Source organism: Carcharhinus amblyrhynchos, chromosome 23 (genome assembly GCF_965287045.1).
Source record: "Carcharhinus amblyrhynchos chromosome 23, sCarAmb.v2.hapA, whole genome shotgun sequence".
Lineage (NCBI taxonomy): Eukaryota > Metazoa > Chordata > Chondrichthyes > Carcharhiniformes > Carcharhinidae > Carcharhinus > Carcharhinus amblyrhynchos.
This window is the reverse complement of record NC_137346.1, coordinates 34,376,946-34,400,561: the sequence shown is the minus strand read 5'-3', so window position 1 is coordinate 34,400,561 and position 23,616 is coordinate 34,376,946. Positions and strand designations below refer to the sequence as shown.

Below are 23,616 nucleotides of genomic sequence, written 5' to 3'. Positions count from 1 at the left end.
TCTCTCTGACTCCCTGTTTCCTCTTTTAATTGTGCCCAACAATTCTGGGCAATAAAAGCAAGGCTATTGTGCAGCTACTGACTGGAGGCTGAAGGCAATCATTCCTTCCATCATCTTTAACCTAAACCTCAAGGATGCAACTGCAATTTGCCATAGCTACAACCATGATAACTGCTTTACAAGTGACATCTTTTTATATTGCAGTTTTGAAAAGTCTACAAAGGTCCTCTTTTTCACCTACCTATGATTGCAGCTTCCCCTCCTGTGTGAGGCTGGCTAAGTGTTAGATTGAGGGGCATATACTTGATTGACTACCTCCTCAAAAACTGCCCTCGAAGTGTTAATGCCAGCACATGTGAGTCTTTATTCCATATTTGCTTCCACAGGCAGGGTGAGGAGATCCAACCATCTTTGGATTCTTCTCATTTGGTCCAAGTAAATTATCATCTTTTACATACAGCCTATCTAATATCTGCTAAATCAATTTTTAGCCTATCCAACATCTCAAGTACCATTTCTTCTAATATGACTTGGGCAATATTTTCTTTCATCATAAATACAGATGCAAAGTATTCACTTAATATCTCAGCCATGCCCATCTCCATGCATAAATACCTTTTTAGATCCTTAATCTGCCCCATTCCTCCTTTTACCACCCTTTTAGAATTTCTGTATCTATAGGAGAGTTTTGTATTCCATAAGACATAGGAACAGAATTAGTCCACTCAGCTCTTTGAATCTGCTCTGCCATTCAATCAAGATTGGTATTTTCCTCATCCCCATTCTCCTGCCTTTTCCTCAAAACCCCTAATCCCCTTTTATTAATCAAGAACCTATCTATCTCTGTCTTAACAACACTCAATGACCTGGCCTCCACAGCCTTCTGCGGCAGAGTTCCACAGATTCACCACTCTCTGGCTGAAGAAATTCTTCCTCATCTCTGTTTTAAAGGGTCGTCCCTTTAGCCTGAGGTTATGTCCTCTGGTTTTAGTTTTTCCTACTAGTGGAAACATTCTCTCCTGTCCACTCTATCCAGGCCACACATTATCATAGAATCAGAGTCCTACAGTGCAGAAGGTGGCATTTGGCCCAGCGAGTTTGTACCGACCACAATTCCACCCAGACCCTATCCCCATAACCCCATTCATTTACCCTAGATAGTCTCCCTGATACTAAGGGGAAATTTAGCATGGCCAATCCACCTAACCTGCACATCTTTGGCATAGGGGAGGAATGTGTAAATTCCACACAGACAGTGACCTAAGCCAGGAATCGAACCCAGGTCCATGGCGCTGTGAGGCAGGTAATGCTAACCACTGTGCCACATTGCCACCCTATAAGTTTCAATAAGATCCCCCCTCATCCTCCTGAACTTCAAGTACAGACCTAGAGTCCTCAACCATTCCTCATATGAGAAGCTCTTCATTCCAAGGATCATTCTTGTAAACCTTCTTGGGACCCTTTTAAGACCAGCATATCCTTTCGTAGATATGAGGCCCAAACTGCTCACAATATTCCAATTCGGGTCTGACCAGAGCCTTATACAGCCTCGGAAATACATCGCTGCGCATATACTCTAGTCCTCGCGACATGAATGCTAACATTGCATTTGCCTTCCTAACTGCTGACTGATCCTGCACGTTAACCTTAAGAGAATCCTGAACAATGACTCCTAAGTCCCTTTAGTGTTTCTGATTTCCTAAGCATTTTCCCATTTAAAAAATAGTCTATGCCTCCATTCCTCCTTCCAAAGTGCATAACCTCACACTTTGCCACATTGTATTCCATTTGCCAGTTCTTTGCCCAATCTCCTAACCTGTCAAAGTCCTTCTGCAGCCCTCCCTTCCTCAATACTACATGTCCATTTACATATCTTTGTATCATCTGCAAACTTAGAACAGTGCCTTCAGTTTCTTCCTCCAAATCGTTAATGTATATTGTGAAAAGTTGTTATTCCAGCACTGACCCCTGATGCACACCACTAGTCACCAGCTGCCATCTTGCCATTTCTTTATATTTTAACTGTCCATCTCTTCACATACTGTCTTTATTTATGTTATTTAATTTTCCACTTACCGTCTGAATCTTCTATATTTCATCTGTTTCTCAAATGCATTATCCACCTGACAGTGGTCATATAACCCTTTTTCTGCTTCATCTTACCAACGCCTCTTTCGTCATCCAACAAAGCTCTGGAATTGTTTGCCTCACCTTTTTTGTACGCTCAGGAATAGATCTTGACTATCCGTTCTTTAAAGGGCGCTTGTTGTTTAGATACCATTTTCCTGCCAATTGCTGATTCCAAATTGCTTGGGCCAGATACTTTCTTACTCCATTGAAGTTGGCCGTCCTCCAACTAATTGGGGCAGTACGATGGCACGTTGGTTAGCACTGCTGTCTCAGCGCTGGAAACTTGGGTTTAATTCCAGCCTCGGATGACTGTGGAGTTTACACATTCTCCCTGTGTTGGCATGGGTTTCCTCTGGGTATTTGGGTTTCCTCCCACAGTCCAGTGATGTGTAGTTTAGGTTGACTGACCATGTTTAATTGTCCCTTAGTGTTACGGGGATTGGTAGTAGGGTCAATACATGTGGTTAAGGGGATAGGATCTAGAGATGATTGTCACTGATGCATACTTGATGGGCCAATTGGCCTTCATCTGCACTGTAGGGATTCTATGATTGCACCTTATCATTTTTCATAGTTAACCTAAACTATATGATGCTGAGTCACTGTTCCCAAAATATTCCCCTACTGATACTTGATTCTTTTGACCTAATGTTGCCAGTCAGTGAAGTAAGGAAAAATGATAGCAGCATTTGAACAAACCTTTCTTCTTTAAGTAAATGATTAATTAAACTGTTATGCATTCTATTCTTATCAATATTTCTTTCATCAATATTCTATGCTTACTAATAGAAGAATAATGTGACATTTTACAAATAACAGAAGTAGAAACATTTACCTCTGTATTTAACAGCTTTAGCTGCTACATCCCCACCTGCATTAGCAGAGGATTGGCATATTATGACAGTGCAAAGACCAACTACATGCAAAATCAATCAATTAGCAACTTTACACAAACCAAAAGGAGCCCTCATTCAAGATAAACCCCATTTCTGAAATATTCGAGATGAATTCAAATCATTCAACTCCAATTGACAAGGTGCCAAAATCTTTTGGATCGAGAAAAACATGAAACGAAATGAGATTACTTGCCCATTACTTCCTATCTAGTATTTAATGCACGTGCAATTTAACTTGCACAAAAGCCTGACTATTCTATTGTCTATTCAGTGACATGACAACTGGTTGCATGAATAGAATCATAGAATCCTACTGTGTAGAAGGAGGCATTTTGCCCATTGAGTCTGCACCAACCACAGTCCCACCCAGGCCCGAACTCCATAACCCCATGCATTTACTCTAGCTGGTCCCCCTAACACTAAGGGGCAATTTGGCATAGCCAATCTTCCTAACATTTTTGGCCTGTGGGAGGAAACCAGAGCACCTGGAAGAAACCCTCACAGACACAGGAAGAACATAAAAATTCCACACACAGTGACCCAAGCGGGAATTGAATGTGGGTCCCTGACACAGTACTAACCAGGGTGCCAATGTTTGAAGTGGAATTGAAGTAGAAAGGGCAAATGTTTCAAAGAATAGATTGTGATGGATTATGGCAGGACAGAGAAGCTTGCTGAATAAATGTTGCTAGAGTAGCCAACAGATTCCCCTAGCCCTATGGACATTCCTGTAACATTTCTCAATAAGTCCTTCTGGGCAGAGTGACTGGTGTATCTCAGAGTCATGTTTGAAGCATTATGAATCATAATGCAGAATGTTGATATGCAACTGCAACATCACTTGTGTTTCTAGAAACTGCAATCACAATCTCATTGAGAAGTCTCACAACACCAGCTTAAGTCCAACAGGTGTATTTAGAATCACAAGCTTTCACAGCGTTGCTAATTCATCAGGTGATTGGACTCCACTCATTTGATGAAGGAGTCTAACATGAAATTTTATATTTAGTCTCCAAGTTAAACCATTGTTTCTTTTGATTCCTATGAGATAATCTGGAAAAAAAAACAGTTTGTCCTATTTGCACAGAACAAACACCCACAAACAAAGTATTAACAATTCATTTGTTTCTTTGGTCAAGCTGGCTGGAGAAAAACAATTCCCTGTACTTTATTAAATGGTGTTATAATTCAGGTCAGAAACTCCAAGAGGTGTTATGAAGTTTGGCTGGATTATAAGTTTTGCACTTTGAACTTAGCTAGGGTCAGCATGAGAGAGTTCACTTCAGGTATGATTCAAATAACCCACTAGGGAGTTTTATTAAACAAAGTTTATTTAAGAATACAGTTAACATGAATAGAAAGAAAATTAGCAATAACATTTGCCAATTACAAACTAGAAAATAGCAACCAGGACATTGTTTAACCCTTTAACAACTAAACACCGTTCTAATGAAATGAATCCCATAAACAAAAACTTTGCCACAGGTTCTATACATACAATATGAATGCTCACGTGATGCTGGAACTTAGATCTTTGAGTGGAGAATTGAAACTCTGACTTCCCATCCTTGTAATTTCAGCAGCCCACTGGATATAACCCAGGGCAGCTTGAAGTCAGAACAGCTTCCCCAAAACACCAGGTAGAGGGAGACTCTAGGCAAGCCAACCAATAGCATATTTTCCACTCCAGGAAGGCCAGGAACCTTACTTCTAGCTAACAGCAGTATTTCTAAAATCAGGGAAAGAGAGAGAAACACTTCTTTTCAGCTTGGTGGCCGCCTCCTTCTAAACTGAACTGCAGCCAGCAGTCAAATAGAAAATGAAACCTTACATTTGTTTTTGGGAGGAACCACCTGACTTTGACTTGTCAATCCATCTTCCCTCTCAGAATGTAAAGTCATAAAAGATCCCTGATAAAAATGAACAAAACCCCATTTAAACCATTGAACTAGCAATAAAAGGACTTCTAGCAGCCAGTCCAGAAACATAAACCACAAAGGCCTGCTTACAACTGCAGAGAACATGATTTTTTTAAAAAAAAATTCTTGAAGTTACACTTATGTCACAATGGTGTCATAGGATATGTTACAAACTTCACAGATCAAAGAAATTTAAAACCTTATCAGAAAGATTTATTGGGTTCTGAAGAAAATATCCATTTCCCTTAAGAGAAATTCTTCATGACTGATTAAAAATACAAGATGGTCCATATAATTGTGTGAAAGGAAATTTTCAAGAGGCAGCAGGGTCCACTTAAAAAAATCATTAACAAAAAGGCATTGTAGATTATTCTTCACTAGATTCGAAAAATTAAGGGTCACAAGTACACAGAAGCTAGAGCAGGGGATAAGACACTGTAGGCACCAGTTTGCCAGAAGGAAGGGATTGACATTACCTTTTCTGCAGAGCACTTGGATGTTGTCTATGAAGGCCAAGCCAAAAGAAGGTTGATGAGGATTAAACAGGAAATGTTAGATGAATTAGGCACCCTGACTTGCTCATAATATGGGGATGCTGGCGTTGGACTGGGATAAACACAGTAAGAAATCTCATAACACCAGGTTAAAGTCCAACCATTTATTTGATAGTGAACTCACAAGCTTTCGGGGTTTGCCCCTTCGTCAGGTGAATGGACTCTCCATTCACCTGACGAAGGGGCAAACCCCGAAAGCTTGAGTTCACTATCAAATAAATGGTTGGACTTTAACTTGGTGTTGTGAGACTTCTTACTGTGTTTGCTCATAATAGTGCAGAGCATGGAGGAGTCCAACTCCACTTTCTATTGAGCAGAATATTGAGATAATTATTTCCAATATGGGCCAGATGGTCAGCTCAAATAAAGGGGATAGCTGGGTGAACCAGGATTGTTTGCTATGACAGTTTCCAAAGAAGCTCAGATGACTATAATGACAATTAGTTGGTATCATCTTGGCTCTAAAGCAAATGTAAATAGATAGGCACTGCAGGACCTCATTGTCTTGACCTCTGTTCACACATTGAACTACAAGACTGTGAGGGCACATAACTCAGGGACTGGCTCTATTAACACAACAATTGCAACAATGATACAAAGTATAAATTGATTGTGTTCCAAAATTGACAAATTAACACCTTTTCATTCAACTTGTCTTAATTAATCTAAAATGTTACTGATGAGAGATCAAACTACCTTGAACACCACCTGGAACAGTTCTAGATACATCTCCTGAAATGCCAGAACAGGCAAGTTACAATCATTGGATGTTACTAAGACTACCTGATACAAAGGTTGAACTGCTGCAACATACGCAACTTCACAGAATCACAGAAACCCCACAGTGCAGAAAGAGGTCATTCGGCCCATCAAGTCTGCACCAACCACAATCCCACCCAGACCCTACCCCCATATCCCTACATATTTACCCACTAATCACTCTAACCTATGCATCTCAGGACTCTCAGGAGCAATTTTTAGCATAGCCATTCAACCAAACCCACACATTTTTGGACTGTGGGAGGAAACCAGAGCACCTGGAGGAAACCCACGCAGACACGAGGAGAATGTGCAAACTCCACATAAACAGTGATCCAAACGGGAATCAAACTCAGGTCTCTGGAGCTGTGAAGTAGCAGTGCTAACCATTGTGATACTGTGCCGTCCTTGTTTATCGAGTCATCAGTCAACCTTATTCAAGAGCAAGTATACACTATCAAAATTGTTGCCTCTCATCAGCTACCCATTTTTTGTTATCCAACATCTGGGAAGCCATTTTTAAACGTCGGATTCACAGAGCTAGGAATTCTCCCAACTCTACACACCCAACCCAGCAATGGAAATCTGTGCCATAAAAGTCAAAAGTAAAATCATATAAAAGTCAATCATATAATTGCTTATTAGATAAACATTCATGCATTGTTAGGCTATTAAGTAAATCTGGTTCATTATTCATTACTAAATCTATATTGATGCCCCCTTGTTGGATCAATGACATTTTGTTGCAGAAAACTATCCTGGACACACTTAAAAAATTTATGATCCCAACATATCTGCTTATTTTAATCTATTTTTCCCCTTTAAATCTCCCATTTCAATTTGTTTCTCACCCCCCCATGTAATTAAGAGATTTAGGGTGGAATTCTCTGATTTTGTACATACCACCCTATTGCATTTTACTGTCTCCTCTAGTGGTTTTGAAGATGAAGGGACCTGTAAAATGCAATGTATAATCTGCCTGCTGCCTACCCACCAGCCTCAATATGTCTCCCATTTTATGGGGGCTATTGAAGCAATGGGGCAGCTCACTCAGCTGTTGACCTTTTGAGGGCTTTTAGTAGCTAATTAGTGACCACTTTAGCACTTAATCCCACCCTCTCTGCTATTTTACCTATGACAAGCAAATAAAAGAAAATTACTGCACTTGCTGGAATCTGAAATGAAAATGTAAATGTTGGAAAATCTCAGCTGACAGCATTTGCGGAAAGAGATAACCTGTGGGGATCATTCAGACTTCAAACATTAACAAATTGAATAGCAGAGCAGCCAGAGGAGCCAAATGACTACATCTGCTCCTGTTTAATATGGTCATATGTTTGTGACATAAAGACATTAGATTTCTGGTCCAAAGTGTCACGGTTGCATATTATACCCCATGCCATCCCATACCACTCACAAATCTCCATGCCTTTTCTAAGTGACCTGGTGAAATTCTAACCAAAGATTTTAAGATCTTGGTTTCAACAGTTTTCTCAACTTGTCCTACCACCTCCCAAAGTTTGTGTGGGTACATTGTAAAGTTCTCAGTTTTCTGGTTTAATTCCATCTGCCATTTGTCTGCCCATTTAATCAGTTTGTGCCCTGAAATCTGTTACCATTCTCCTCATCAGTATCAGGTAGTGCTGAGACCAGAGACAGTAGTACTGCAAATGTTCCACCATGTCTATAAATATACCAACAGTGTTAATACACAATTAGTGCTACATGATATTAAACTGTCATGACAATGTGAGTAACAACAGTGGTCCAAATATAGAAACACAAGAAGACCACTCTGCCCCTAAAGTCTGTTCTACCATTCACTTTGGTCACATGATTAGCAAGACTATATTTCTACACTGTACTTTTATGTAACAATATTTTGTTGCTTCTATCATCAATCAAGTAAGAAAATTTACCTCCAAATTTAGCAGCTTTGGCTGCTGCATATCCACCTACAATGACAGAGGATTGACAAATTAGACAGAATAATAACCAACGACATAGAGAGTTGAACAATAGTGAATATTATGAAGACCATTAGCACCTTTTCATTTGAGGCAAACCCGTTTCCAGAAATTTTCAATAATAATGCAAATTATTCAAATCCAACTAACAAATTATGGTACAAATGCAAAATGTGTGTTGGAAATCTGAAATAAAACCACAGGGTGGAATTTTACATTTTTGAAATGAAGTGCCTTGGCAGGCAGATTTTGTACTAAGTTTCCCGCTGGTTGGAATGATAGATATTCACACCCAATTCTGTGCATGGAATTATGAAGAGGCAAGTCTCTCTCCGCGGAAGGGGAAAAGGGAGGAAGCAACCATATCAGCTCCTTTCGGCCAGGGTATCTATGAAGAATTCATCCAAGTGCCATACCAGTAATTACAACTCCAATTCTCCATTCAACAGTCTTATACCATACTTTTCCATTGTCATGAGGCACCAGAGTGTTTGTTTAGTCTCAATCTGCTCAAAATAAACATCCCAAACAAAATTTATGAATCGTCATTACTTAATAAAATTCAATCATCACTTTGGTATTCTTAGTGCCTGTCTTCTGTGTACCTTTACATGTCCTGGTGTTCCTTAGAAATGCTGCTTCAGTGGCTGCAGCATGGCTGGTGGAAGACTGCTAACTTTCAGCTGGAGAAGACTGGAGGTGGCTTTTGAAGATAGGCCCAGAGTAGCTCAAGCTCTAGAATTGCGACCATAGTCTAAAAGTTAGAGCTAGACCTTTTGTCATTTTGTTCATAAATGTTCTGAGTCTTCCAAACAACATCTATGCTGTGTGCATGGCTGCTGTGTGGAAAGATTCCCCTGACCTGATGCTGCTGTGCATTTCTTCCAGAATCTTCTGACTGAGCGCTTAAAGAAATGCACAGCCAGCCCTGGAAAGCTTCATCAGAGTGAAAAAGTGAGGGCAAGCTCCTTTTTATGGCACCAACTACCGTATTCTAAAAAATGTTAAAGGTCAAGTCTTTTAATGAATATTATTGAATAGATTAATGAATGGGTGAGTGGATGGCTGGGTGGGTGAGTGAATAACAGGGTGAGGTGGATGTGAATGGGGTGAATGGGTAAGTGGCTGACTGGATGAAGAGGATGAGTGGGTAGGTGGTTGATGTGGAGGAGTATGTAGATGGACGGTGGGTTAATGGATGAATAGATAGAATTGATGAGTAGGTAGGTGGGTGAGTGGGTCGGTCCATAGGTGGGTAACTGTGTGAGTGGGTAGGTAGACCATTAATCTCGCTAAGTATTTTTTCTCCAGGCAGGAAATGAAAAATGAAGTTGTGCAGCTGCAGTGAAAATGTGCAACGTTCTGCATCACAAAACCAGTGTTTACTAAATAATGGGCAGGTAGGTGACTGGGTAGATGGGTGAGCGGATAGTCAGATCAGACAGTATTTGGGTGGTTGGACAGTAGTCAGATGGCTAAGGGCTGCAGTTGATTGGTCAGGACAGCAGATTGGAGTGCGGTCGATTTGTTCAGCTGTCCAGGTTTTAGACTACGTTTGAAACTTCCCTACCTTCAGGAAAAGGTATTGACTATTTAGCTGATATATGCCCCTCATTATTTTGTAAACCTCTGTAAAATCACCCCTCAGCCTCTTACGCTCCAGAGAAAAAAGTCCCAGTCTATCCAGCCTCTCCTTATAACTCAAAGTCCCGATAGCATCCTAGTCAATCTCTTCGGCACTCTTTCTAGTTTAATAATATCCTTTCTAGAATTCAAGCTCAAGAATGAACTACCAAGTTACCATCAGCATGTTTCCTGCTCCACCAGAGGCCCAAACATCCTAGACCACTGCTACAGAAATATCAAATGCCTCCTGCTCTATCACCTGCCCACACTTTGGAAAATTAGACCATAATGTTGTGTTCTTGCTCCCAACTTACAAGCAAAAGCTGAAGTGGGAGAATCCATCAGAGAGTCATGCAACGTTGGTCTGAGGAATCAGATGACCTCCTATGGGACTGCTTGTAGTCAGTTGGTTGGTCAGTGTTTAAAAACTCTGCAACCAGCCTGAACGAGTACGCCACTATAGTAACTGACTTCATTAGTAAGTGTGTAGAAGACTGTGTGCCAAAGAAACAAATCCGTGTGTTCCCCAACTGGAAACCATGGATGAACACAGATATCCACTGCTTACTGAAATCCAGGTCTGAGGCGTTCAAGTCAGTCAACACTGACCTATAAAAGAAGGCCAGATACGATCTAAGCAGATCCATCAAAGATGCCAAAAGACAATACCAGACCAAACAAGCGCCCAGGATAGCCATACCGACCCCTGCCGACTATGGCAAGGTCTGCAAGGCATAACAGGCTACAAGATGAAGGCATGTAAAATTGCTGGCTCCAATGCACCTCTCCCTGATGAATTCAATGCATTCTATCCCCTTTTTGAACAAGAGGTCAGTGAGAGCATGCCCTCCACCCTGGAAGCCCTGAATGAACCTATATCTGAGGTCACCATTGCTGATGTCAGAGCAGCATTTGTGAAGGTCAACCCATGGAGAGAAACTGGCCTGAATGGGGTATCCAGACATGCACTAAGATCCTGCATGGATCAGCTGGCAGAGGTATTCACAGGCGTCTTCAACCTCTCCTTACAACGATCTGAGGCCCCTATCTGCTTCAAGAAGACAACCATCATCCCAGTACCTAAGAAAAACCAAGCAACATGCCTTAATGACTATCGGCCATTGGCTCTGACATCCATGATTATGTAGTGCTTCGAAAGGTTAGTTATGGCAGGAGTCAATTCCAGCCTCCCAGACTACCTGGATCCACTACAGTTTGCCTACTGCCGCAACAGGTCCACAGCAGATGTCATTTCCCTGGCCCTGCACTCAACCCTGGAGCACCTAAATAACAAGTACGCCTATGTCAGACTCTTATTTATTGACTACAGCCCAGACATCAACACTATTATTCCCAAGAAACTCATGTCCAAACTCTGTGGCACCTCCTCTGCGACTGGATCCTGAGCTTCCTAACTCAAAGACCACAATCTGTAAAGATAGGCAACAACTCCTCCTCCATGATAGTCCTCAACACTGGTGTCCCATAAGGTTCTATTTCAGCCCCCTACTATACTTTTGTACACCTACGACTGTGCGGCCAAATTCTCCTCCAATTCGATTTTCAAGTTTGCTGATGACACCACCATAGTGGATTGGATCTCAAACAGTGATGAGACAGAGTATAGGAATGAGATAAAGGATCTGGTGAACTGCTGTGGCAACAATAATCTCTCCCTCAATGTGAATAAAATGAAGGAGATTATCATCGACTTCAGGAAGTGTAAAGGAGAACATGCAGTCTACATCAATGGGGATGAAGTAGAAAGGGTTGTCCAGATCACCGACAACCTGTCCTGGTCCCCCCATACTGACATTATAGTTAAGAAAGCCCATCAAAGCTTCTACTTTCTCAGAAGACTAAGGAAATTTGGCATGTCAGCTATGATTCTCACCAACTTTTACAGATGCACCATAGAAAGCATAGTTTCTGGTTGTATCACAGCTTGGTATGGTTCCTGCTCTGCCCAAAACCACAAGAAACTACAAAAGGTCATGAATGTAGCCCAATCCATCACGCAAACCAGCCTTCTATCTATTGACTCTGTCTACACTTCCTGCTGCCTCGGCAAAATAGCCAGCATAATTAAAGATCCCGCTCACTCCAGACATTCTCTTTTCCACATTCATCCTTTGGGAAAAAGATTCAAAAGTCTGAAGTCATGTACCAACTGACTCAAGAACAGCTTCTTCCCTGCTGCTGTCTGACTTGTGAATGGACTTACCTTGCATTAAGTTGATCTTTCTGTACACCCTTGCTATGACTGTAAATTACATTCTGCACTCTCTCGTTTCCTTCTCTATGAACAGTTTGTTTTGTCTCTACAGCGAGCAAGAAACAAACTTTTCACTGTATGTTAATACATGTGACAATAATAAATCAAATCAAATCAAATAATAGGGTGACCAGAACTGCAGACAGTATTCCAACTGTGGCTTTACCAATGTCTTCTGGGATTATAGTGACTTTCCTTTATATGTTAGGAAATTGAAAACACATGGGACAGAATTTCCCCCCAAATTTTATAAGTGTCATGACTTAGAGAAGACAGGAGTCCTCCATGACAGCCTTCTGACACACCCCGTACTGCAATCTTTCAACACTTAGTGAAATGAAAGAGCCTCCATGAAAATCACACAATTGTGGAACTCCCAAATGCATGAAGTGCCCACAGGCTGTGCAGCATTAAGTACAGGCTGCTGCATTTAAGCATGAATGATGCACACACAATCATGCCAGTAAAATGGCAGCACATAGGGCAGCTCTACAGTTCACAAATGGAGAGTGGAGATAGCTGCTGGATGCCATGGAGTACATGAGGGCCATTATTTACTCTTGAGATAGGGGACTCACAATGCAGCCTGGGAAGCACTGGCAGTAGCTGTCATTGCCTGTGAACTGACATGGAGGACCATGACCAATGCCGAAACAAAATGAACAATCTCCTTCAGGCAGCAAGAGTGTACTTCCAGTCCTGGCATCTGTCCCGTATGTCGCACCTGTAATGCCCACATCAATCCATTTCCTAACATCCTGCAGCCTTTCTGTGCCTGGCCCCTTTGCACCCCCATTACAACTTGTCTGCCAAGGCAGTACCAATTTATGCCACCCAATTGCCCTCACCCCAAACCCATCCATCAGGCATTCAATCCCATTCCTTGTCTCCACAAAGAAGGCAGCTCATAATCACTGTGAGCAGGAGAAGATGGAAGTGGGGTTCTTAAGCTCTGCCTCCTCACTTCATTTGAGGAGTATGTACTACAGCTTTCCGGGGAAGGTTGAGGACAGAGCTGTGGCTGACAGCCAGGTCGGTGTGCGCCACAGATGTGAAGAGCCACAAAACCTTCATTCATACGAACTTTCTCAAGTAAGTTGTAGTCTGCCAGATACCTGTCCCTTCCTTGCACTGAACCACATATCTTCTGTTGTAGAAAATGATCCAATGAGGCCATACCATCAGGAGTTATCGTGCCCCCACCGCACCACACCGTGCACCCAGCCCTTCCTGCCACCCCCTCCACCACCACCACTGCTGAGACCCTTGTCAACACCTTAGAGGACAGCTCTAAAGAAACCTTGGAGGAAAGCACCTACCAATTGATACAGGCACTATCAGCAGATATAGTCACCACAGTGGGATACGTTAGCAGTGAGGCTTCTGGCGTGCACAACACAGCCTCAGATGCACATCAGGTGCAGGCGAGAACCTCTGAGTGCTCTGGCAGGTGAGGGTCTACTGGAGCTGAGGAAAAAGCTGGCCACCAGCCAGGTGGTGGGCTGCCAAGATCAGTTCTCCTGAAGCTGCTGGAGATGCAGAGGCAGAGCCAGGGATTGAAGGCGGGCCTGTCAGCAACATTCCAGCAACTGCAAGGCTGTTTGGAGGAGTACCATAGCCTTCAGGTGCAGGAGCTGATGCTGACTTTGCATGATACCCAGGCCAACACTCCAAGGCTAAAGTCCACAGTGGAAAGCCTGGGGCAGGAAATGGTCGCCATGGATGGCAGGGTCCAAGGCATGGCCAAATCACTGAGAACCACGGTGCCAGATGGCATCCTGTAGCCCATCGAAGGACATGTGTGTCCTATACACCATGGGTCTCCATCTTTGCCGTTCTCCGGCTCCCCCCTCGGGGTGAGGGGCAGCCACATCTTGGCCCCAACCAATGGCCCCCTGATCTCATGCTGTAGCCTCTGGCCTGGACTGGCTTTGCAATAGAACATAGAACATTTCAGCATAGTACAGGCCCTTTGGCCCCTGATATTGCACCGACCTCTGAAACCAATCTAAAGCCCATCTAGCCTACACTATTCCAATATCATCCAGATGTTTATCCAATGACAATTTAAATGCCCTTAATGTTGGCGAATCCACTACTGTTGCAGGCAAGGCATTCCATGCCCTTACTACTCTCTGAATAAAGAACCTACCTCTGACCTCTGTCCTATATCTATCATCCCTCAATTTAAAGTTATGTTCCCTCATGCTAGCCACCACCATCTGAGGAAAAAGGCTCTCACTGTCCAGCCTATCTAATCCTCTGATCATCTTGTATGTCTCTATTAAGTCACTTCTTAACCGTCTTCTCTCTAACGAAAACAGCCTCAAATCCTTCAGCTTTTCCTTATAACACCTTCCCAACATACCAGACAATAACCTGGTAAATTGCCTCTGCACCCTTTCCAATGCTTCCACATCCTTCCTATAATGCAGTGACCAGAACTGTAAGCAATACTCCTAGGGCGGCCGCACCAGAGCTTTGTACAGCTGCAACATGACCTCATGGCTCCGAAACTTAATCCCTCTTTATCAATAAAAGCTAACACACCACATGCCTTCTTAACAACCCTATCAACCTCAGTGCCAACTTTCAGGGATCTATGCGCATGGACTCTGAGATCTCTCTGCTCCTCCACACTACCAAGTATCTTACCATTAGCCCAGTACTCTGCATTCCTGTGAATCACCTCACACTTTTCTGCACTAAACTCCATTTGCCACCTCTCAGCCCAGCTCTGTAGCTTATCTATGTCCCTCTGTAACCTGCAACATCCTTCTGCACTGTCCACTACTCCAACTTTAGTGTCGTCTGCAAATTCACTAACTCATCCTCCTACGCCCTCATCCAGGTCATTTATAAAAATGACAAACAGCAGTGGCCCTAAAACAGATCCTTGCGGTGCAGTAGTAACTGAACTCCAGGAAGAACATTTCCCAACAACCGCCACCCTCTTTCTTCTTACAGATAACCAATTTCTGATCCAAACCACTAAATCACCCTCAATCCCATGCCTCCGTATTTTCTATAATAGATTACCATGGGGAACCTTATGAAATGCTTTACTCAAATCCATAAACACCACATCAACAGCTTTACCCTCATCCATCTCTTTGGTCACCTTCTCAGAGAACTCAGAAAGGTTTGTGAGGCATGACCTACCCTTCACAAAACTGTGTTGACTATCCTTAATCAAATTATTCTTTTCTAGATTATAAATCCTATCTCTCATAATCCTTTCCAAAACTTTTCCCAGAACAGAAGAAAGGCTCACTGGTCTATAATTACCAGCGTTGTCTCTACTCCCCATCTTGAACAAGGGGACAACACTTGCTATCCTCCGGTCTTCTGGCATTATTCCTGTCCTAATGATGACATAAAGATCAAAGCCAAAGGCTCTGCAATCTCATCCCTAGCCTCCAAGAGGATCCTAGGATAAAACCAACTGGCCCAGGGGACTTATCTATTTTCACATTTTGCAGAATGAGCTGACATCTCCCTCCTCCTCCTCAGCAGCATGAGAATCACTGCCAGATCTATTGGCTCCAATCGGGGTTGTTCAATGGCCGGGGGAATGCGCACAACACAGGCCAGCAGTGAATTCTCACCTGAGGAATCCTAAAACCCCCCAACCTCTGCAAACCCCCCCATCCTATAGCATGGCAATGCTGCAACCTTCCCTGCACCCCAAAGAGTGATGTTCAGTGGTACTTACCTCCTTGCTTACTTACGTTCCTAAGGTGCCTGAACCACAGCAGTGATTCACACCAGTGTGCTGACTCACCAGAGAGGTAAGAAACATCTGGGAGGGGGAAGCATATGTGCTGAACCCAGTAATGATATTGAAATCTAGTCAAATTCATGCTAATAAGCTTTGCACCCATCTTGGGCACAAAGCAGTTAACATCAGCAAAAAGGGCTGGGAACATATCAAACTATTTGGCGCCAAACATTTTGAGTTGGATTTTAGCATTGCATGCTTCTTCCCAGCTTGCTGGGCTGACCAACAGCCAAGCGAGATGGTAAGACCTGAGATTTTTTTATTCATATTTGTGTATCAATATACTAAATAAGCCTAATAATAGTAGTAGAGCAGCTTCAATAATTCATAATAAGAACATAAGAACATAAGAAATAGGAGCAGGAGTAGGCCATCCAGCCCTTCGAGCCTGCCCCGCCATTCAATAAGATCATGGCTGATCTGTCGTGGCTCAGTTCCACATTCCCGCCCTCTCCCCATAACCCTTAATCCCCTCGCTTATCAAAAACCCATCAACCCGCATCTTAAAAATATTTAGCGAGGCAGCCTCCACCACCTCAACAGGCAGAGAATTCCAGAGATTCACCACCCTTTGAGTGAAGAAGTTCCTCCTCAACTCCGTTCTAAACCGCCCCCCCTTTATCTTGAGGCTGTGCCCCCTAGTCCTACTGTCCTTTCTGAGCGGGAAGAGTCTCTCCACCTCTATCCTATCCATCCCATTCATCATCTTATACGTCTCAATGAGATCTCCCCTCACTCTTCTAAACTCTAACGAGTACAAGCCTAGTTTATTCAGCCTCTCCTCATAGCTCAACCCCCTCAACTCCGGTATCAGCCTAGTAAACCTCCTCTGCACTCCCTCCAAGGCCAAAATATCCTTGCGTAAGTACAACGCCCAAAACTGCACACAGTACTCCAGCTGCGGCCTCACCAATGCCCTATACAGCCGCAGCAAGACCTCCCTACTTTTATATTCAATCCCCCTCGCTATGAAGGCCAGCATCCCATTAGCCTTCCTGACCACCTGCTGCACCTGCAGGCTGGGTTTCTGCGACTCATGCACAAGGACCCTGAGGTCCCTCTGCACCGTCGCCTGCTGCAGTTTTTCGCCACGTAAGTAACAGTCCTTCCTACCATTATTCCTACCAAAGTGGACCACCTCGCACTTACCAACATTAAATTCCATTTGCCAGTTCCTGGCCCATTCGTCCAGCCTATCTAGATCCTTCTGCAGACTCTCCACACCCTCCGCACAATTTGCCGTTCCACCAATCTTGGTGTCATCAGCAAATTTCGACACCATACACTTGGTTCCCTCCTCCAGATCATCTATATAAATGGTAAATAGCTGAGGCTCCAGCACCGACCCCTGGGGCACTCCACTAGTCACCAACCGCCAATCCGAATAGCACCCATTAACCCCCACTCTCTGCCTCCTATTTAACAACCAATCCTCTATCCACGCTAACACCCTACCCCCAACTCCATGCCCCCTTACCTTCTGCAATAACCTCTTGTGAGGTACCTTGTCAAACGCCTTCTGAAAATCAAGAAAGACCACATCCACTGGCTCTCCTCTATCCACCGCCCTAGACACATCCTCATAGAACTCCAATAAATTTGTCAGACACGACTTCCCCTTAACGAAACCATGCTGCGTCTGCTCTATCATCAATTCCCCTCAAGATGCCTCGCTATTTCCTCCTTGATGACGGATTCTAACATTTTACCTACAACAGACGTTAAACTAACCGGCCTATAATTCCCTGCCTTTTGCCTGGCACCCTTCTTAAACAACGGCGTAACATTAGCCGCTTTCCAATCTTCCGGCACTTCCCCGGAATCCAGCGACGTTTGGAAAATAACCACCAAGGCATCCACTATCACCTCTGCCATTTCTTTCAGAACCCTCGGATGCATTCCATCCGGTCCTTAACAGTGTTGTGTTCTCTTCAAAAGGTTTGTGAATAGGATTCTACCATCTTTTAATTTTGTAGACATGATAATATCAATGTTGTATTATGGCACCAACACTAATGGAATTGCAATATTATAATCTGTTACAGCATAATAAAATTAATAACAAGAAAATACTTACCAGCACTGTATGGAATCCCATAGCCACCTACAATATAATAATAATCAGTAGTATAATTGAACAATAAAATCCAAATTGGATACGGTTATACCTAGGGTGGTGTCTGAAAATCAGCTGTAAAGTATAACAAAACTGAAAGAATGGCCATGGTATTGCCATAATGCAACATTTTGTGATGGAAGGAATCATGAAAAACATCCTTTCGCTATTCCATCAACCTCAGATGCTGAATCATGGTTGAGTCGCTGTAGACTTTTGCAACTTGAAACAACTTAAGAAAGTACTAAGCATTTGTAGAACCATAGCAACAGAAAAATAAATTAACCAGGAACTAACCCAAAAGTAGTTTTTGATCTCTTTAAAATATAACTGGTGAGGGATCTATCCTGTTGCCGAACAGGTACATGAGGTCAGGAGAATGTGTTGGCTGGATTGTTAAACTCCAAAATGATATAGCAGGTGCTGCCTGATGATTCACATCATGGCATATGGTGGTGGTCTCAAGTAAGTTGAAATCTGCCCAAAAACCTGTCCCTTCCTTGCACTGAACCACCTGTCTTCTGTTGTAGAAAACGACCCCAATGAGGCCAGACTATCAGGAGTTGTTGTGCCCCAACTGCACTGCACTGCACAGCCCCTCACCCCCACCACCACTGCTGAGACCGTTGTCAACGCCTTAGAGGACAGCTCTAAAGAAACCTTGGAGGAAAGCAACTACCAATTGACACAGGCACTATCAGCAGATATGGTCACCAAAGTGGGACATGTTAGCAGTGTGGCTTCTGGCATGCACAACACAGCCTCAGATGCACATCAGGTGCAGGCGAGAACGTTCAAGCACTCAGACAGGTGGGGGTCTACTGGAACTGAGGAAATAACTGGCCACCAGCCAAGTGGTGGGTTGCCGAGATCAGTTTTCCTGAAGCTGCTGGAGATGCAGCAACATTCCAGCAACTCCAATACATGCGCTAATTCTTGCACTAATACAGTGTGTGGTGTGACTCATCCCACAAGTGTGCACATGTGCCAAATACGCCATTTTGAAGAACTAGTAGCATTCAATGTGCACTTGAAATGGATGCTAACAAGCCCAATTTTTCATCTCTTAATTCCAAATTAAGATAGTACGCTGCCCTGCTGGAAACCAGTGTCACATTCTCCATCGCTGCTAGATTGATCCCCCCTCACATTCTCATCTACATAGTCTGTATCATTAAATATAAAGAAAGAATGCACAATACATACCTGGTAGTTTAGGAGACAGAACTGGATAACCAACAGGTACTCCTACTCCAAAGCCACCATACCCTATCAGAAAGAAGAAGAAAACTCAGATAATTAAATCAGCATAGGATTAAATGTGGGAAGCATAGGATATAATGATATCTGTCTTCTGATAAGAAGGCTGAGGTTTCTTTTTCTGGAAAATGGTGATCTGTGACATACAGTATGAAAGGACAGATGTAGGGAAAACTAGAAGACATAAATATACGGTTGTAACTCTTAAATCCAATAAAGGAATTTGGGAAAAACTTCCTTACACAGAGAAAGGTTAGAATGTAGAACTTGCTACTACATGGAGTACTTGAGGCAAATAATATAAATGCATTTCAAGGACAGCTTATCAATTGCATGAGGAGAGACAGAATTAGAAATGTATATTGATAGGGTTTGATTAAGTAAGGTAGGAGGAGACTTGTGTGAAGCATAAACATCAGCATTGGTCAGTTGGTCTGAATGACCTGTTTCTATGCTATAAATTACATGTATTTCTATGTAAATCATAGGCTTATTTCTAGCCACTGTGTAATTTACAACCAGAAGAAATATAAACAATACCAACAGATATTTCTGAAATGGGATCCATTTCATATTAATTTGCAATCCATGAATTTTGATGTTTCTGTTGTCCCTGGTGAAACGTGAAGACAAGCTGTCTGCAAACCCCATTGTCTGTGGGTTTTGGCCTATTCTTAAGCAATGAGATGTGTGAATTGTACGAGTGACTCCAAGATTCCTTCGTTCATTTGATAAAGTTCTGCGTAATAGATTTGAAAAAAGTTGAAACTCACAAAATAAAGAAAAATTAGCAGCAAGGATATGAAGTTGGCTGAGTGACAGGAAACAATGAAAATGAGAATCACTGCTTTTCTTGACATGCATTAATACGTAGCTGTGCTGGCATAGTTTCAAATTTGCAGATAGTACTAAAATTGGAGGGGGATAGCGGTATATGTCAAGAGGATATAGGTTGAATGGGTGGACATGTGGCAGATGAAAGTTAATGCAAAGAAATGTGAAGTGGTATGTTTTAGTAGAAAAATAACTTTAAATGGGGTTGAAGAACAGGGTGACAGGGGATGTATGTGCACAAATCATTGAGAGTGGAAAGGCCGGTTGAGAAAGTGGGTAAACAGGCAAAAAAACTATAAAAAATTTGTCAAACACGACGGATGGGATTCTCTGGCCTCCCCGTGATGTGTTTTTCAGTGGTGGAAGGTGGCCCACTGTTGTCCAGCAGCAGGATTTTCTGGTCCTGATTGATTCCACCTTTCGCCATTGCAGAGTGTGCTGTTTGTGGGACCAAAACACCCACCGGCGTGAAGAGCTGAAAGATCAAGCCTGATATCTTTTCAACTAAACCGTGTTGACTCTGGTTAATTGTACTATGATTTAAATACATCACTAAAACTTCCCTAGTTTAACATCTTCCCAACATCTAATGTCAGGCTTACTGGCCTGGAGTGCCCCACTTTCTCTCCTCTTTCTTTCTTGAATTGCAGTGTTGCAGTTGCAGTATACAACACTGTTGCTTTACTGTATTAACACTGATTTTATTAGCAGACCAAATCACGAACTTGCAGGATAGATTCTCTGGACTAGCTTAACGCAAAATAGCCAATGATAGACAAGGTTATTATTATCATTTTTTTTAAATAATGAAGTACTTGAAGTTCCCAAATCTTTTCTGGACTGTATAAAAAGTAATAACTTTAAACAGATTGGAAGAGCAAAATAAAAATAAAATAATTTTCAAAGAACAAAAACACAAGGCTCCATTTTGAATTCTGCAGATGACACTAAACTAGAAATTGTATTAAACAGTGAAGAGGCTATTAAAAGACTCTACAAAGACTAAACAGGTGAGCAGATGCATGCCAACTGAAATTTAACATAATTTTTAAAATATTTTAAGTTTTTTAAAGTGGGGAAAGGAGAGAAAGAGAGCCATGGGTGGGGATGCATGGATCTTTGAAGATGGCAAGTTAAGCTTTGAATTTTTTTAAAAGAACAAATGGCCATCTGCGCTTTTTAAGTAGAGGCATTGAGTACAAAAGCAAGGAAGTCATGAAAAATATTTATAAAACATTGGTTAGAACCCTGCTAGGACATAATGGATAATTCTAGGCACCACACTTTTGGAAGGATATCAAGGCTTGGAGAGGGTGCAGAGGAGATTTGCTAAAATTGTATCAATAGTCTAGGACTTCAATTTATGAGATAAAAAACAGGAGGATGGCTCTTTTTAGAATAGAGATCTGGAGTGCTCTGCATGAAATAGTAACTCTGCTCTGCATGATACGATAATAACTTTTGAAAGTCTGCAGGGCTAAGAAAAAGTAGGGGACTGGGACTAATTGGATAATGTGAAAAGCTGGCAGAGACATGATAAGCCAAATGGCCTTTTTTGGTGATGTATTCTTTTATGATTCTCGAGGTTAATTGCTGGCACAAATTGTATCTTAAGCTCTCCACAGGCACAATGTATAGTGTGCGGGACAGTGGTTGGCACTGACGCCTCACAGTGCCAGGAAACCAGGATTCAGTTCTGGCCTTCTCTGTCTGTATGGAATTTGCACATTCTCCCCATGTTTGCATGGGTTTCCTTCAAGTACTCCGGTTTCCTCCCACAATCCAAAGATGTGCAGGTTAGGTTGAATGGCCATGGTAAATTTTTATTCCGTCCAAAAAAACAAGTTCAAATTGAATCCAATTCATGGTCTCCACGAGAGAGACAAAACAAGATCCAAGCTAACAAGATAAGACATTGCATCCCATCTTGGACTTGATCTGACAAACAAGATCCAAATTGACATGATGAAGCATTGTACCCCATCTTGGGCTTGATTTGATGCTTCATGTTAGCCAAAAAGCCTTCCCAGGAATGCAAATTGCAGTGTTCCTTGGAGTGCTCCGTCGCATCAGAGTAAAGTCAGGACATGTCTTCTTTTAATGGCACAAGCTGCCGTGTGGTAAATTTAAAAGTCAAGTTTGAATATTAGCAAATAGATGAATAGGTGAATGGATGAATAAGTGAAACAGTAAGGTAAGCAAGGTGGCAGGTGGGTGAGGTGGCAATCTGTGGAGGAGATAGTCAGGTTGGGTCATGCGTATAGCCAGGAGGTCGAGAATTAGTCAGTTTGGGTCAGGGGGGTATTGAGTTAGGGTAGTGCGGGTGATTGTGAGGAATTAATTATGTAGTTACACAGGAGATAATCCAACATTTCTTGGGTTAGTATCCGGGTAAATATCGCTGAAGTATCGAGTCTCCAACTCTAGCTCAGAGCCAGAGATATCACAGAGGATCCTGCGGAGCAGAGAATTGATCTAAATAAATAAAAGCAAATTACTGCGAATTCTGGAATCTGAAACCAAAAGCGAAAATGTTGAAAAATCTCAGCTGGTCTGGCAACATCTGTAAGAAGAGAAAAGAGCGAACATTTCATGTCTAAATGACTCTTTGTCAAAGCCAATAGGTATAGAAAGTGGGAGGTATTGATACTGCAGGGTGAGGGAATGAGTCATAGCCATAGAAAGCAGGGGAAAAGATTGTGAATAGCTATCCACAGAGAGAACAAAGGGTGTGAATGGCCAAACGGCAGAAAAGCTGTAAGCTGTGACAATAGGAGATGTTGGGGAGGAGTAGGGGGGAGAAATGGGACAGAGGTACAACATAGAAAAGGGTAAAGGGGGGAGGTAAGGGAAGGGGGATGAAGTAGGGGAAGAAAAATGAAGACCATAAAAAAAAGGTAGAGAGCAGTAAAAAATTAAATAAAATAGAATGAAAACAAACGGGGCCGAGTGGAGTACAGAAGTTGTTGAATTCTATGTTGAGACTAGAAGGCTGTAAAGTGCCTAGCCAGAAGATGAGATGCTGTTCCTTCAGTTTGCGTTGAGCTTCATTGGAACATTGTAGCAAACCAAGGGCAGACATATGGGCATAGGAGCAGGATCGTGTGTTAAAATGGCAAGCAACTGGAAGGTCAGGGTCCTGATTGTGTACAGAGTGAAGGTGCTCAGCAAAGTGATCACCCAGTCTATGCTTGGTCTTTCCAATATAAAGGAGACCGCATTGGGAGCAGCGAATGCAATCCACCAAATTGAAAGAGGTGCAACTGAAATACTGCTTAATCTGAAATGAGTATTTTGGACCTTGCATAGAAGAGGTAAAGGGACAGGTGTTACACCTTCTGCAATTGCATGGGAAGGTGCCATGAGTGACGAGAGAGGTGTTGGGTATAGTGGAGGAGTGGACTAGGTTATTCTGGAGGGATAACTCTGTGGAATGCTGACAGAGGTAAAGAAGAGAAGATGTGTTTGGTGGTAGCATCACGCTGGGGTTGGCGAAAAT

The 23,616-nt window shown here is 42.5% G+C and overlaps 1 protein-coding gene across 22 annotated transcripts in view; it reads right to left on the bottom strand.

Moving 5' to 3' along the window:
- Positions 1-23,616, bottom strand: part of elna (elastin a) — a 324,471-nt gene that overhangs the window by 225,377 nt on the left and 75,478 nt on the right. For all 22 annotated transcript variants that reach the window (XM_080210607.1, XM_080210612.1, XM_080210601.1 and 19 more), the window contains exons 8-10: positions 19,230-19,292; positions 17,985-18,011; positions 8,178-8,213 (exon numbers count right to left, since the gene is read on the bottom strand). In XM_080210607.1, the coding sequence (XP_080066733.1) occupies positions 8,178-8,213; positions 17,985-18,011; positions 19,230-19,292 (126 nt within the window). The remainder of the gene's footprint in view (positions 1-8,177; positions 8,214-17,984; positions 18,012-19,229; positions 19,293-23,616) is intronic.